This window comes from Lissotriton vulgaris, chromosome 4_1 (assembly GCF_964263255.1).
Source record: "Lissotriton vulgaris chromosome 4_1, aLisVul1.2, whole genome shotgun sequence".
Taxonomy (NCBI): domain Eukaryota; kingdom Metazoa; phylum Chordata; class Amphibia; order Caudata; family Salamandridae; genus Lissotriton; species Lissotriton vulgaris.
Window position 1 is genome coordinate 617,524,178 of NC_141691.1, and position 17,923 is coordinate 617,542,100.

The window sequence follows — 17,923 nt, forward strand, 5'->3', positions numbered from 1 at the left end:
TCTGCCCCACCTGAGAAAGACAGTAAAAATATGGATTCCTTGGGCCGAAGGATGTGTAACACAGCTGGTTCGGTCATGAGGGGGGCCAGTGCTGCGGCTTTGCTGGGTCGCTATGATCGCCTCTTATGGGACTCTATGGCGAGGTTTGCAGACAATCTTCCAAAGGAAGATCAGAAAGATTTCCTGGAGATTGCGGAAGAAGGTGGTTTGGGGTTAACCAAAGTATGTGCGGCTGCGGATTCGGCTGATCTAGCAGCTCACGGTTATGCCCACGGCATATGCTCCAGAAGATCGGCTTGACTGCATCTCACGGGTCTTAAGCCGGATGCCCAAAGAAAGATAGTTAATCTACCCTTCAACAGGTCGACCTTATTTGGATCTCATGCGGATGATGAGATGACCAAAATGAAGTAGGAGCTGGACACTCTGAAGGCAGTGGGCCTGGAGAAGAAGAAAGACTTCTGCCGGTTTTATTTTTGTCCTTATGACAAGAGGTCGTTCCAGCAACGTGGGCAATCGTCGAACTGGTCATTGCAAAATCAAGGCCAGAACCAACAGAGGTCTCAATTTCAACAGCCTAGACCTGGGTGAGGCAGGGGAGGAAACAGACAACAGTCCTCTGCTGCAAAACAGCCTCAGAAGCAATGACAAGAGACTTCCTGCGCAACCGTTGTCCACTCCGGTAGGAGGAAGCATTGCGTTATACTTGGACGAGTGGAGAAGAGTAACAAAGGACAGGTGGGTCATCGGCATTATCCAAAATGGCTACCTCTTAAAATTCAAGAAACCTCCTTCCATTATCAATCCGAAGGTACTTTTTCATCAAAATCTAAAGCTTTTGCAAAAAGAAGCATACCTCCTTCTATTCAAGAAAGCAATAGAGTTCCTCGTCCACAGCGAAACCAAGGTCTGTACTCCCGGTTTTTCCTGGTGAAAAAGAAAGGTCCCAAAGCAGAATTCCGGCTCATACTGGATCTGAGACTGCTGAATAGGTTCATTCGAAAGGAAAAGTTTATTATGTTAGCGCTCCATCAAATATTCCCTCAGTTACATCAAGGGGACTGGATGTGTTCCATCGACCTGAAGGATGCATATTTTCATGTTCCAATCTCCAAAAGACATAGCAGATTTCTCAGGTTTCAAGTGTCTGTTCATCACTACCAGTATGCAGTACTTCCATTCGGGCTAAAGTCAGCTCCTTGAACGTTTTCCAAGTGTATGGCGGTGGTTGCTGCCTTCCTTCGAAAGCAGAGAATTTTTATTTATCCTTTCTTGGACGACTGGCTCTTAAAGAGTTCGTCCCAATCTCCGTTGGAAGATCATCTGTCCATATGTCTTCATCTCGTGCGCAAGTTTGGTCTCCAGGTCAATTTCAAAAAAATCAATTCTGAATCCTGTTCAGTGGATCCACTACCTGGGAGCTCTTCTGGACACAGAAAGAGAAAACCGTGTGTCCCTTGGAGGAGAGGTGGTTATCAATCAGGTCGAAATGTCAACTGCTTCGTCAATCCACTTATCCGACAGTTCGTCAAGTATCTTCTCTTCTGGGATCCATGGCGTCGTTCATCTTCATAGTGCCCAACGCAAGGTTGCACATGCGTCCTCTACAACAGTGTCTAGAGGATCAGTGCACTCAGAGGACGGGATATTGGGAGGATCGAGTTCTTCTTCATCAGTCCGCCAAAGATTCCATCAGGTGGTGGATGAAGAAATCACGCTTGATAAGAGGTGTTCCGTTTCATCAAGACCCTCCGGTGCAGACTCTGATCACGGACGCTTCACTCCAGGGTTGGGGTGCTCATATGGGCCCTCTGCAAGTACAAGACCTATGGTCCGACTCAGAGAAGGGCTATCACATCAACCTGCTGGAGCTGTGGTCTGTTCATCTAGCTCTCAAGTCCCTCTTTCCATCATTCCAGTCTCGGTCCCTCCTGGTGCAAACAGACAATACAACAACAATGTATTATGTAAGCAAGCAGGGGGGTACTCGGTCCAGGACTCTGTCCATAGAAGCCCAGACCATCTGGAAATTGTTATTGGCGAGAGACTTGTCGATAACCGCTGTACATCTGCCGGCAGCTCTCAACTCGCAAGCGGATTTCCTAAACAGAGACTTCCTCGAGGCTCACGATTGGGTCCTCAAGGAGGAAGTCACAAACAGTATTTTTCAGGCATGGGGAACACCAGATATCGATCTGTTCGCAGACGTGTTAAACGCAAAATGCCCAGTCTTCGCGTCCAGGTTTCCCCAGAACGGGTCTCGGGGAAATGCCCTTTTGATAGACTGGTGTCAGAACTTACTGTACGCTTTTCCACCGACCCCCGTTGATACCAACAGTAATCAACAGGATGTACAGAACCGACTCCAGGATGATTTTGATTGCCCCAGAGTGGCCACGCCAATGGTGGTTTCCAGATCTCCTTCAGTTGTCGGAAGTACCACACAGGAGATTGCCGTGTCGCCCGGATCTTCTGTCCAAACAGAAGGGGAGAGTGTTCCACCCCAATCTGTCCTCCCTGCGCCTGGCAGCATGGCTCCTGAAGTCATCCAGTATGGACACTTGCAGTTGAATCCTGACTCTGTGTACATCCTTAAGGAGGCGAAACGGCCTTCTATGAGGAAATCCTAAGGATTTAAGTGGAAACGATTTTATCTGTGTTGAGAGTAAGGGGTTTGACCCTATCCATGGTCAAGAACAGGTGATTTTGCCCTACCTCTTACATTTAGCAAGATCTGGCCTTCAATTTAATTCTATTAAAGTCCATCTTGCTGCAATCACAGCCTACAGAAAATCACCTACTCGGGTCTCCTTTAGGATGCCTGTAGTAAAGGATTTTCTGGAAGGTTTGAGAAAGGTGTATCCGCCAGTCAGGTCTCCTTCTCCACCGTGGGAGCTTAATGTGGTGTTAACTAAGTTAATGGGTGCTCCTTTTGAGCCTATACATAAGTCTTCCTTGCAACACTTAACTTGGAAAGTAGCGTTCCTGGTGGCTATTACTTCTGCTCGTAGAGTGAGCGAAATTCAGGCTCTGTGTTGCAAAGAACCATTTACTGTGTTTCATTCTAATAGAGTGGTACTCAGGACACATCCTGCTTTTCTGCCCAAGGTAGTGTCAGATTTTCATATTAATCAAACCCTAACCTTGCCTACCTTTTTTCCAAATCCTACTGGTTCTGCTGAAAGGGCTCTTCATTCCTTATATCTGAAGAGCGTCCTTAAGTTTTATTTAGATAGAACAAAGACTTTGAGACATTCAGACTGTTTGTTCATTAACTATGGTCCTGTTAATACAGGCTCTGCAGCATCTAAGAGGTCCATTGCTAGATGGATTGTTTCTTGTATCCTTCTAACTTATTAGTTGTCAAATAGGTCTTTATCAGGAAGACCAAAAGCACATTTTACAAGAGGGAAAGCTTCTACCATAGCTCTCCTTAGAAATGTTTCTATGGCAGAAATTTGTAAGGCAGCTACTTGGCGTTCAGTGCATACTTTTACTCGCCATTATTGCCTTGACTCAGATACACAGGCAGATGCACAAGTTGGGCAAGCATCTCTTAGAAATGTATTTGCTAATTCTACCTGAGATCTGTGTGTTTTACAGCTGTTTTTATTTTCTCTGTTCGCCCGCGTTTTGTGGGTATGAGCTTGCTACTCTATTCAGTGCTTATGACTATTAATGAGTATCCCTGAAAGAGAAGGATTAGGTTCGAGGCATGTGGGCTGCTGAATTCATATCTGTGCATAGATCGCCGCCTAGTGTTGGGTCCGGATGATTGCACATTGTTGTCCTGGAAGAGTCTTCGAAGTATCACAAGATAGGTGGCTCCTCCCCTGGACTACAGTGCGCATGGGCATCGACTCCATCCTCAGATTGTTTTTTTCCGCCATTGGGTTTGGATGTCTTTAATTCCCTCTTGTCGGAATCGATAGAAAAACTTTCTTAAGACCAAAAGGTCTTTCGTTCGGCTTCACTTCTTCTAGCTCGGCTCCGAGCCGGTTTCTGTACTTCCGCGTGCTTTCGGCGCGAAAGGCCTAGTCGACGCTCCTGACTTATCGACCATCCATCATGGAACGAAGTCCATTCAAAAGATGTCCGGTCTGTAACTCGAAGTACCCACACATCGACGTCCACCCGGTGTGCAACAAGTGTCTGTCGCCGGACCACGATGAGGCCAAGTGTATGGCCTGCTCACGATTTAGGTCCAAGAAGACACTCCAGCTCCGAAGAGCTGCGCGCCTGGAGGCCCAGCAATCTGCTCCGGCGCCTACGGACATTTTCGATGCTTGGGATGTCGGGGAAGAATATATCCAGGACGTTTCGGAATCGAACCCCGCGTCGGACATCGAAGAAGTCTACGACGTTGATGCTGAGGTGTTCGAAAGCGAAGAAGTCGTCGAGGAGGTAGCAGACGACGACGGTGCCCTCGGGGCCATGGAGGATAGCTCGGACGAGGAGCTCCCTCAAACAGACTCTGGGGCCGTGCCTATCTATAAGGCCCAGGTCGAGGGATCGCCTTCGGGCCTTACCCAAGACCTTGATATGAGTTCCAAGCCCCGCCATTGGGCCGGGCCACGGACAATGTTATCGAGCCACTCCCGGTCAAAACGAAACTGAAAGTGAAACCTACGGTCTCGACGCCAGATACTGCGCAGGTGCAAGTATTGAAACCGAAAGTGGGCATCGCATTGGTCGGATCAAACTTCTGAGGCCTCGGCGCCGAAGAAACCAAAGATGGCGGTCGAGCCGAAAGGGCAAGTCAAGGGCGCCGAGACAGTCTGCCGCGCCGAAGACTAAATCGAAGATAGTCGATACGGGCGCGTCGGCGCCGAGGACGGTCGCCGCCGGCAAGGGCCTTGTCGACCCGAAGAAGGCTGTCGACGACCCGAAGCAGACTCTCGGCGACCCGAAGAAGCGGCCCGATGACCCGAAGGTCCTCTCTGCCCCGCGTCCACACGACAAAGCCAAGGGTGCTGCGCCCCGAGAGTAGACTCCGAAGGTGGCCTCAAAGGACTCCACTCCAAAAGTGGCCTCAAAGGACTCCGCTGAACTGGGGCGTCCATCCGCCGCATTCACCAAGAAGGTCACGGACTCCCTGCAACGCATCAGGGACGGCACCGCGGCGGCCGAGCCGAAGGAACCTCCACCTGCGAAGCCTGTGGAGAAACTGGTTAAGGCGTCCACGCCGATCCTCTTTACCTTGCCGCCTAAGCTTTTGCTCCTAAGCCAGGGGCCGGCGTGCCCGAGAAGGTCTCCTCGGTGCCGAAGGCGTCGTCTGTGGTCCACGGCCCGCGACCTCGACACCCTTCGGAGGATGAGCGTCATGAACACTTCGACTCCGAAACGGGCAGGCTTTCCCTTCTGAAGCGGAAAATCACCCCAGAACCTCAACTGAAGTCTTACAAGATCCCTCTCAAGAAGAAGGACTCTGCTTGCTCTCCTGTCTTGGTGAAACTCCTTTCACCACAGACTCATGATGTGTCGCCCACTTACTCCGATGTGGACGCTGGTGAGGGTGATGAGAAGGATGAATACAGTTATCCAGTCTATACAGACCCTGAGGATACAAATAAGCCCTGGGCAGCTGGTGGTGACCCTGGGGATCCTCAATCGGGACAAGACCCTCAACTCTTTTCTGCTAAGACTTCACCTACTGAAGACTCTGCTGCTTTCAATGCCCTCATTGAACGGGCTGCTAACAATCACATTGTCCAGCTGCATGCTGACCCTGTGGATGTGGATTTCCTCTTTTACACTTTTTCAGTATCGGAAAAGACTGTGAAAACTCTGCCTATGCTAAAAGGTGTTTTAAAGCATGCTGCTGAGGTCTTTAAGGAACCTACCAGGGCGCGGGTGATAAACCCTAGGATTGACAAGAAATACAAGGCGGCACCTACTGATACTACCTACATTAAAGGACAGTTGCCTCTGGACTCCCTTGTCGTCTCAAATGCCCGGAAGAGGGCCAATTCTCAGACTACGGGTGATGCTCCTCCCCCAGACAAAGAATCCAATGTCTTTGAGGCTTCAGAGAAGAGGGTAGCAGCACAGGCAGCCAACATATGCATCTCTAACACACAGGCGCTCCTAGCGCGTTATGACAGGGCGCACTACGATACACTAGAGACCCTGTTGCAACACCTGCCTGATCAATACAAAGAAGGGGCTGAGATGCTAATTCAAGAGGGGAAGCTAATCTCCAACGCTTCCATTAAGTGCGCTCTGGATGCAGCCGATACCGCTGCCAGAGCTATTAACACCAGTGTTATGCTTCGGAGACATGCCTGGCTGAGAATCTCTGGATTTAAGCCAGACATCCAAACCACCATCCTGAACCAAACGGTTAACCCAGATCACCTGTTTGAACCAGAGGTTGACACCACCCTAGAAAAAATGAAAGAGGACACTGACACTGCAAAATCCATGGGTGCCTTGCAGTCCCAGCAGTTTCGGGGTGGGTCCTTTCGTCGCTCCAACACTAGAGGCGTCTCAAGGGGTCAGCTTTCCCAATCCACGCAATACTACAAGGGCAACACCCAGACTACTTATGCAAACAAGAGTCGAGGTGGATATCGCGGCAACAGCGCCAAGGGCAGAGGACGTGGCAACAACAGCTCCAGGTCCTCTACCGCCAGCAAACAGTGACGCCTTGTCACTGCCCCCCGACCATACAACACCGGTTGGGGGAAGACTCCAGCAGTTCATGCCCGTCTGGAAGTCTTATCACCACGGACAGGTGGGCCAGAAAACTTATCCAATACTGTTATTGTCTGGAGTTAACGTCCACTCCACCCAACATGCCCCCAAAACACCGTCCTATGTCGGACGAGCACTTGCACTTATTGCAGCAGGAGGTCTCAGTCATGCTGCAAAAAGGGGCAATAGAGCTTGTGCCTGTGCAAGAGAGGCACAGGGGTCTACTCCCTGTACTTCCTGATACCAAAGAAGGACGGGTCCCTCGGACCCATCCTGGACCTCGGGCCACTCAACTTCTACATCCTGTCGGAGCACTTCCATATGCTGACCCTGCAGCAAGTGCTCCCGTTGCTCAGACAGGGGGATTTTCTAGCAACTTTAGACTTAAAGGATGCGTACTTTCACATTCCACTGCACCCTTCACACAGGAAATACCTCAGGTTCACCATCCAAAACCAGCACTACCAATTCAAGGTTTTGCCTTTCGGTGTCACCACGGCACCCAGGGTGTTCACAAAGTGCCTGGCGACAGTGGCGGCACATCTCAGGAGACGAAACATCCACGTCTACCCCTATCTGGACGACTGGCTTATCCAAGCGAAGTCAGCCCAGCAGTGTGCCGCCCACATGTCCCACACCATTCACCTCCTGCACGATCTGGGATTCTCACTGAATTACCCAAAATCCCACCTTCAGCTCGCCCACATACGACAGTATCTGGGTGCGACCATAAACACTCTGGCGGCCACAGCACAGCCGAATTCAGTGAGAGTCAGCAGCATTCAATCGCTGATCCAAAAATTCTGGCCTCAACACTCACTTCCAGCAAGAGTGTTCATGCAGTTGATAGGCATGATGGCCTCCTGCATTTCCATAGTCCTGCACGCGAGACTACATATGCGCCTGCTTCAGGAGTGCTTAGCACGTCAGTGGACTCGGGCTCATGGGCAGTTGAAGGACCTAGTGTTGGTGAGCGGTCGGGCATACAACTCTCTGCATTGGTGGAATCCACGAAACCTTTGCAAGGGCCGACCGTTCCAAGAGCCTGTGCCACAGATTATCCTGACGACGGATGCTTCCCTCCAGGGTTGGGGAGCGCATGTACTCCATTACACTGTGCAGGGCCTATGGACGCAACAGCAAAGGAAGATGCACATCAATGTTCTGGAACTGATGGCGATCTTCATGGCCCTGAAAGCCTTCAAAGTACATCTGTGCAACAAGGTCGTGTTGATCCGGACGGACAACATGACGGCAATGTACTACATTCAAAAACAGGGAGGGACACACTCTCCGCAGTTGTCTCATCTGGCTCAGAGCATGTGGAAGTGGGCCATTCAGAGGAACATCTTCCTCATGGCAGAGCACCTCCCGGGCAAAGACAATCAGATGGCGGACCTGCTCAGCAGGCACAGCCACCAAATGCACGAGTGGGAGATACATCCATCAGTTCTCCAACCGTACTTCCGAAGTTGGGGTCATCCAGAGATCGACCTCTTCGCCACAAGGGAGAACGCAAAATGCCAAAGCTTCGCCGCCAGGTTCCCACACCCACACCCACAGTCGCAGGGCAATGCGATATGGATGAACTCGTCAGGCAAATTTGCGTACGCTTTTCCCCCAGCACCTCTGATACCGCTGGTGGCATGCAAGCTCAGGCAGCACTCGATGACTCTCATCCTGGTTGCTCCAACGTGGACTCGCCAACCATGGTACACCACGTTTCTGGTGGTACCGCATCAGAGGCTACGTCTCACACCCAGCCTTCTGACGCAGAGCCATGGCGACATTCAGCATCCGGATCCGCAACAGCTCAACCTGGCGATCTGGCTCCTGAAGTCCTAGAGTTTGGCTACCTGCACTTGCCTTCCGACTGTATGGACATCATTCGGGAGGCAAGGAAGCCCACCACTAGAGCATGCTACGCAGCGAAATGGAAGCAGTTTGTAATTTATTGTGCAGACCACAACATTAACCCGCTAGATGCTTCTATTCAGAATATCATCTGTTACCTTTTCCATCTGTACAAATGTAATCTGGCATATGCTTCCATTCGCATTAATCTATCTGCAATGGCCGCTTATCTCCAGAATAGGCAGCACCTCTCCCTCTTCAGGGTGCCTGCCATTAAGGCTTTTCTGGAAGGACTCAAACGAGTCATTCCTCCGCGTACTCCACCAGCTCCGGAGTGGAACCTCAATGTGGTCCTCACCAGGCTGGTGGGGTCCTCCCTTTGAACCACTGCATTCCTGCGAGATTCAGTTCTTAACGTGGAAAGTGGCTTTCCTCATAGCAATTACATCGCTACGGAGGGTTAGTGAATTACAAGCCCTTACTATCCAAGAGCCATTCATTCAAATTCACTCCAACAGGGTAGTGCTTCGCACCAACTCTAAATTTCTTCCCAAGGTTGTGTCTCAATTCCATATCAACCAGGCTATTGAGTTACCTGTTTTCTTTCAAAATCCCGAGTCATTGGCGGAGCGGATGCTCCACACCCTTGACGTCAAAAGGGCCCTAATGTATTACATCGATAGGACCATCGATTTCAGGAAAACTAAGCAACTCTTTGTCGCCTTTGCACCACACCACAAAGGTAACCCTATTTCCAAGGCCGGTATTGCTCGGTGGATCGTTAAATGTATCCAGATCTGCTATCTGAAAGCAAAACGTACCCTTACCATTCCACCAAGAGCCCACTCCACCAGAAAGTTGGGGGCCTCTATGGCATTCCTTGGAAACATTCCTTTGGTAGACATATGTAGAGCAGCCACATGGTCTACCACACACACATTTACAAAGCATTACTGTGTTGATGTGCACTCCAAACAGCAGGCAGCTGTAGGGCAGGCTGTTCTCAAAACACTTTTCCAAACTGCTGCAGCTGGCACGGGCGGCCGCCGCTAATGGAGGGACTGCTATGTATTCTATGCACAGATATGAATTCAGCAGCCCACATGCCTCGAACCGAATATGCTACTTACCAGTATGCATCTGTTCTTGGCATGTAGGGCTGCTGACATTCATATCGCCCGCCCTCCTCCCCGGCGCCTGTAGCAGCTGCAGAATTCACATATTCTTCTAGCATGGTCATCATTCACTGAGTTTCACTCCATCTTGGCCACAATGGCTAAAAACAATCTGAGGAGGGAGTCGATGCCCATGCGCACTTTAGTCCAGGGGAGGAGACACCTATCTCATGATACTTCGAAGACTCTTCCAGGACAACAATGTGTAATCATCTGGACCCAACACTAGGCGGCGATCTATGCACAGATATGAATGTCTGCAGCCCTACATGCCAAGAACAGATGCATACTGGTAAGTAGCATATTCGTTACTTACCTGTAATCCTAGTTCTCTTCCAGGGGTATACTCAGTCATAAGCAGCCTCCCTGGGCGAGCAGTAGCTTTATGATGGTAATATTGTGTTTCTAGGTGCAGATTCCTGCTAAGTTTACTGTACCGTACAAAAGAACTGACCTAACTGTCACCTGTGGTGCATGATGGGAACAGAGTTCCCCTGGAGGCCCTAAAGGCAAAGTGTTCAGATTCTCTGAGGCCTTAAAGGCGAGGTGTCAGTCTGATTTTCTGTACAGGGATAGTTTTTCTGTATGCAGCCTTCTTAGGCTAATTGCCTTTTATTACAAATTCTTTGAAAATAAAAGGTTTTTTGCTGATTATGGAATGCTTTTTGAGGCTCATGCCTTTTTATTGCATTGTTTATATGGTTTATTCTCATACTGCAGAAAATATGTAATTGTGGCTTTATTCGCTTATGGGTTATGTTGGGCTGCATTTTATTGGTTATACATATATATGTGTATAATTTGTTTCGTACTATGTACTACTATTATATATATTTACACACATATATATATATATATATTTTATTATATGTTCCGGGTTCCCGCTCATGGGCGGAGATTATTTAGTGCTTATGACTTTAATGAGTATACCCCTGGAAGAGAACTAGGATTACAGGTAAGTAACTAATCCATCTCTTCTATAATAAGATTCTGATTGAGGAGCAAGAAAAAGTTTGAAAGACAAGGGAGAAATGTTCAAGTGCAGTAATTGTGATACTAGCTGAAGTAATTTCTTATGCATGCAAAAAAAATTCTAACGTGGTGCTTATCAATGTATTGCTTAATCCTCCTTATTTATATGATATCATACCCCAGAGAAGGTTTGTTGCTCCCCAATGCTTCCGCAAATTGTCCTAGAGCTACGGATATAGGTTAATGGGAACAAAGGTTTCTAGAATGTGATACGATACAAGAATTTTAGCAGGGTATTCAGCTATCTATTACGCTATTATGTAAAATGCACTTGTGGATTAATAAAGAAAAAACTGCCTCATTGGGGCTACCGGAGTGTCGAGAGAGAGGTGGCTCCTTACGGATAAAGTAACATATTTTAAATTGTGTTATAAAATGTAAATTTTCTAACCTCTTGGTCTTTTGAAGAAGGGAAAAAAAGGTATGAAAGCTGGCGAGGTGGAGGCAGACTCCTCTAAAAAGCAGGCTTACCCTTAATTAAGGAAAAGGTGTGGGGTTTCTACTTGCTTAGGATTAAAACTATCCGAATAGACATTTAGAGGCCGTAACTGAATTGGTTTCCTGGGACAGATTTGCACAAGACAGGGACATTAAAATGGATTAACTGTTTATTACTCGGTTCAACTCGGTGTATGTTATTTGATTAGGTTGACGGTATTAAGTACACTCCTGTCATAGTAAACCAGAAATGGATAAATATTTAAATTGACTAAAAGAAATCATGTTCTCCACATTATTGTGTAACATCCTACGGTCTAGGTGCTTGGTCTAAATTGTATACTGTTCAAATTTACTTTTCAAAGTATTTATTCTTCTATTGTGACAGTCCTTATTTTGAGTTCATGTAAAAACGTACTGAATATGCCATTTGAAAATGTAGCTAAGGTGCTAAATGTAGATGTTTCTTCATGTAAGTATAGCTAACTAAATATTCTTTCTTGAATCCAGGCGGGCAGGTAAATCGAGAAGCAGAAGTCCCCATTCATCTCGACGTTCAAGATCTCGCAGTAGGCACAGATCTAGAAGTAGTCATTCAAGCATTTCTCCCAACACATTGATCATGAAAAGCAGCCTAGCTGCAGAGCTGAACAAGCACAAAAAAGCAAGAGAAGCTGAAGCAGCAAAAGCTAATGCAAAAGCTTCCAACACATCCACTCCCACTAAAGTTAATGTCGACAGTAGTGCACCTTTGAGCAAAGTAAAAGAGCAGAAAATGAGCAAAACTAATCACACACCATCTCCTCAAAAGAACAGTGTGAAAGAGTTGAAAACATCCAAAAGGGAGATTTTACCATCCCCTCAAAAGAGCAATGTGAAAGAGATGAAAAGAAATAAGACTGCACGGACACCATCGCCTCAAACTGAGGTGAAAGAGCCTAAAAAAACTAAGATGCAGCAACCACCCTCCCCTCAAAGTAATAGCATGAAAGAACAGCAAAAAATTAAAACTGAGCGTATGCGATCTCCACCTGCTGCTTCTTCTGCTTCTGTGTTAAAAACTGAGAAAGTACAAGAAAAGATTAAAGTTGACAAAGTGAAAGAGAAGCCGCCTAGCAACGCTTTAAAGGAAAAAACCACTGTCGTTGTGGACAAACCAATTAAACAAGCAGTGACCGCAGTGAAAAAAAAGACACCTGTTGTAGTTAAAGAGGAGCCTGCTGTACCTAAAGAGAAGAGCAAACCACATCCACCAATCACAGGAACCAAGGACAAAGTTAAGAATGCTGTACGTTTGGGTTCAACACTGCCAGCCTTACCCTTTCCTCCTCTGTTAACTGGAGACTTTGAAAGGTGAGCTTTAACTCCTTCAGATTTTTTGTGACCTACCCAAAACTTCCTGGAATGACCGGTATGGAACCTTTTGCATCACATATTGTTATAGGGGAAAACTGTTGTAGCTATGCATAAGAGTATCAATTTTTTTTGCTTGGGTAATGAGGAATGGAGTTAATATATTTAGCCTCAATTCATACTTCAGTTGATTGTTTCCACAGAAATGTAGAGACTATGAAGCGGGCGGGTGGGCGTATGTGCGTGTGCCTCAGTCTCCCTTGTTTGCACTGGTGGAATAATGAATACTTGAAATAGAAGCCCTGTAGTGCTGCTTCTCTGCCCTACAATCCTACAGCATATCTGGAGTAGACATGTTGGAGCTCTTGTGAAATATATATATATATGTGTGTGTGTGTGTGAATATATTTTATATATATTCCTTCGCCTGTACTCTTGTTGCTTGCTGCTGCTTCTCCTAATCGAAGGGTGCGTCGTCTTGGCGGACTTCACAAGAGAGGGTCCGTAGTAAATTAACTTCGCCTTCACAAAAAAGGATGATACACCACGTGTTAATACTTTAGACTTTTAATGTCGGCCCACCATCTAACGTGTTTCGGCTTCACCAGCCTTGCTCACTGATGCCGAGGTGCCATTACAGATAGTCTTTTAGCTATTTTGTTTACTGTGTGCATTGCCCTCTACGTGAACTATAGTGAAAACAGACTGGTAGTTTTTTTACTCATAAACATTTTTGTACCATTTAAACTCATTTGTCAGCTGATATTTCATCATGATATCACAATCCTTTTCAAACTTGTGAAAAATGTAACACAAGTGGGTAAACCAGTCAGGAATTTACTTTCGACTTTGTAATCAATAAAATGAGTACACAATCATTATTAAATGTTATCACGCCATCGGCCTCTCAATGCAATTCATATCAAATGCTGTGCAATGATTGAGCCCAAGTAGGCATTACTAAATATAGTTTTATTCATGGTACAGTACACACTTTTCTGCTTCCCCAGTCAAAAAAGGTGCTATATATTCGTGCTCTGTGCTATTTAAAATCTAACTTACATATTCAAACCAAGCTGTAAAGACACAAGAGATTGATTTCTATATCCTGTAGCTGCAACAATTTTATAAATGAGTGTTCGAGGCATATGGGCTGCAGATGGTACATTATGAATAGATCGCCATCTGGTGTTGGGCTCGGATGATTGCACTTTGTTTTTCTCTTGGAGAGTCTTTTGTATCTTGGTGACTCCTCCCTTGGTTGGTAGTGCGCATGGGCATCGGCTCCATCCTTAGATTGTTTTTTTCCGCCATCGGGTTCGGATGAGGATCGAGACGCTCCAGATCAACTTCAGAAGAAAGTGATTTATCGGCGCGTATTCCCTTTCCAATTCGACGGTATTGTTATCGAACGCGGTCATTTCCATTCCGACGCGTTGCAAATTAAAAATCAAAGTGAAAAACTTGGATCTACGTCGAAGAACAGGAGGCCTTTCTCGACGCAGTCAAGCCCGGAGTCCATGGAAAGGACTCCATTCAAAAAATGTCCAACGTGTGGTGCTAAGTTCCCACACAAGGACCTACACGAGGTGTGCAACCTCTGTCTATCGCCTGAACACGAATCCAGGGACTGCGAAGCCTGTGCAGCATTCTCCTCCAAGCTAACGATTAGAAATCGTCGAGCTCCAAGACACGAGGTTTCCAGAATGCAGGCGGAAGCGATCCCAGAGTTGTTCGGAGACGAGCAAATCGAGGAAGAAGAAGAACAGTCGGGGTCGGAAGGGGACCAGTCGGAGACCGAAGAACTCATCGATCAACAAACCGTGAGTGACGACGTCCCCTTACCGAAAAACCGACCCCGTGCGGTAACGACCCCGCCCTCGGGCCCGGTCAAACCGCTGAAAAAAGTTTCCGACGCCCCGCCCTCGGGCCCGGCAACGAAACCGAAACTGAAACCGAAACACTCGGACTCCCACCATGTCGGATCCGAGAAAAGGGCGACATCGACTTCGGCACCGAGGCTACATGCAAAAGAGAGCTCGGTATCGAAACATTCCATGTCGAAACATTCCATGTCGAAACATAAATATGACTTATCGCCCAAGAGACACTCGATACCAAGAAAGTCGGAATCGAGCAGGCATTCGGTGTCGAAAACAACAAGTCTGACGATCGAAAACAAAAGCAACTCTCGGAACCAGGACCTTCGGTACCGATTCAGGAGCAACAGACAGATCCCAAACAAAAGATCTTGTTTATTGATCCACAAACTGGGAAAGTGGTCACAAAGAAGAGAAAGAGTGAACAGTCAGAAGATAAACCTCTTCCTTCAAAAAAGAGAACAATGGGGACGAATATAACTCCTCCTGCTTCTCCTCGTCCTAGAGTTACACCCTCTTCTCCTATTCCTCACAATAGGCCAAATATTCCTACACCTTCCACACCAAGACCAGCTACACCTCAGTCAGATGTAGACAGTGATCTAGGGGAGGGAGAACCTCAGGGGGATGACGAAACTATCCCAGATGAGGAGGACCCATGGGAAAATTATGATGTAGGGTCAGATGAGGACAACGACCCAGAGCTATATCCCTCAAAGCCTTCACCACCTGATGATAACACAGGGTTTGTGCAGCTCATTAATAGGGCAGCAAAGTATCACAAACTAGATATGCACACAGAACCTCAAATAGAGGATTTCTTGTTAGAGACTCTACCTAATGCACAGAGAACATCAGGTACTCTTCCTATGTTAAAGGGTCTTCTTAGTCACACAGAGGAAATATTCGAAAACCCAGTGAGAGCCAGGGTGTTAAACCCGAGAATTGATAAAAAATACAAAGCGCCTCCAAAGGACCCAATATTTATTAGAGGGCATGTACCTCTAGACTCGCTGGTGGTCTCAAACGCTCGTAAAAGAGCAAACTCATTATCTACAGGAGAGGCTCCTCCACCAGATAAAGAGTCGAAGTTAATAGATGCATCAGGCAAAAGAGTAGCATCACAGGCAGCGAATAGCTGGCGTATAGCCAATACACAAGCACTACTCGCACGTTACGACAGGGCACATTACGATGAGTTAGAAAAACTTCTCATACATCTCCCAAAAGAACACCAGAAAAAGGCAGATCAATTAATACAGGAAGGTAAAATAATAACCAATACTTCCATTAAGTGTGCATTAGACGCAGCAGACACTGCAGCAAGGTCTATTAACACCAGTGTCATGCTAAGAAGGCATGCATGGCTTAGAATCTCAGGATTCAAACAAGAAGTACAAACAGCCCTATTGAACAAACCATTTGATCAGAAAACATTGTTTGGTTCAAGCACAGACGAGACATTAGAAAAAATGAAGAAAGATACGGAAACGGCTAAGTCAATGGGAGCATTGCAACAGCCAACACACAGAGGTTCCTTTCGTAGATCCACCTATAGAGGGGGCTCAAAGAACACAGGAACGAATCAGCAATCCACATCTTTCACACCAACATCACCCAGAGGTAATTCAAGAGGCAGTTACAGAGGTAACAACAATAAGGGTAGAGGCCGCGGAAATAATAACAACCGCAACGCCTCAACACCAAAACAGTGACTTCATAGAACTCCCCCCAGACCACATAACACCGGTCGGGGGACGTCTATCACAGTTCCTACCTGTCTGGGAAAACATCACGTCAGACAAGTGGGTGAGACAAATTATCCAACATGGTTATTGCCTAGAACTCACAGCTACCCCACCAAACATCCCCCCCAAACAGCGTCCAATGAGTCAAGATCATCTGACATTGTTAAGAGAAGAAGTGCTAGCACTTCTACAAAGGCATGCAATAGAGAAGGTCCCAAAGGATCAACAAGGAACAGGAGTATACTCTCTATACTTCCTGATCCCCAAAAAGGACGGGTCCCTAAGACCAATATTAGACCTCAGACCTCTCAATGCTTACATAAATTCGGAGCATTTCCAGATGGTCACGCTCCAACAAGTACTCCCTTTACTGAAGAAAGGGGACTTTCTTTCTACACTGGATCTAAAAGACGCTTACTTTCATATCCCAATTCACAAAGCCCACAGAAAATACCTAAGGTTTGTGTTAGAAGGACAACACTATCAGTTCAAAGTCCTTCCGTTCGGTGTCACAACAGCACCAAGAGTTTTCACAAAATGTCTAGCTGTGGTGGCAGCACACCTAAGAAGACAACAAATACATGTCTTCCCATACTTGGACGATTGGCTAATAAAGGCCAAGTCAAAGGAAGAATGTCTTCACAACACACAGAAGACAATCCAATTGCTGCACCACCTAGGGTTCACGGTGAACTACAAAAAATCACACCTGCAACCAAACCAGATTCAGCAATACCTGGGGGCTACAGTAGACACAGAGAAGGCAATAGCATACCCCAACCCAATCAGAGTACAGACAATGGTCGGGTTAATACAAAGATTTCAACCACAACACTTACTACCAGCACGAGTGTTTATGCAACTATTAGGCATGATGTCCTCCTGCATACTGCTAATACCACATGCCAGACTACAAATGCGCCCACTACAAGAGTGTCTAGCGACACAGTGGAATCAGGCTCAAGGTCAGATTACAGATCTGGTGTTGGTAAACGACCGGACGTATCGCTCTCTGAAGTGGTGGAACACAGAAAACATTTCCAAGGGACGGTCGTTCCTAGAGCCAATTCCACACGTGATAATAACAGCGGACGCATCGCTCTCCGGATGGGGAGCGCATATAGACAAATACACAGTACAGGGGAAGTGGAGTGTGCAGCAAAAGAAACTGCACATCAACTACCTAGAACTATTAGCAATATTTCTAGCACTAAAAGCTTTCCAAATGCAAATAGCAGGAAAAGCAGTCCTGATCAGAACAGACAACATGACTGCAATGTATTATATTCAAAAACAGGGGGGGACACACTCTCTCCAACTGTCCAGACTAGCACAGGACATATGGAGATGGGCCATTCCTCAAAAGATCTACCTGTTAGCGGAACACCTACCAGGAGTTCAAAATCAAATAGCAGACATCCTAAGCAGACAGTCAGAACAAGTACACGAATGGGAGCTTCACGACCAAATACTACAGCCATTCTTCCAAAAATGGGGGCAACCAGAGATAGATCTGTTTGCCAATCATCAGAACGCAAAATGCAAGGAATTCGCATCCAGGTACCCACACCAAAGGTCCCAGGGCAATGCACTGTGGATAAATTGGTCCAACAAATTTGCTTACGCGTTCCCTCCTCTACCACTAATTCCATTACTGGTTCGGAAACTACAGCAACACTCAATGACAATGATACTAGTGGCACCCACGTGGGCAAGACAGCCGTGGTTCACCACGCTGCTACAACTA

General features: G+C 46.9%; 1 protein-coding gene across 2 annotated transcripts in view; it reads left to right on the top strand.

Moving 5' to 3' along the window:
* Nucleotides 1-17,923, top strand: part of CDK13 (cyclin dependent kinase 13) — an 841,634-nt gene that overhangs the window by 337,873 nt on the left and 485,838 nt on the right. For both annotated transcript variants that reach the window (XM_086964864.1, XM_086964863.1), the window contains exon 4: nucleotides 11,706-12,548. In XM_086964864.1, coding sequence (XP_086820990.1) covers nucleotides 11,706-12,548 — 843 coding nt within the window. The remainder of the gene's footprint in view (nucleotides 1-11,705; nucleotides 12,549-17,923) is intronic.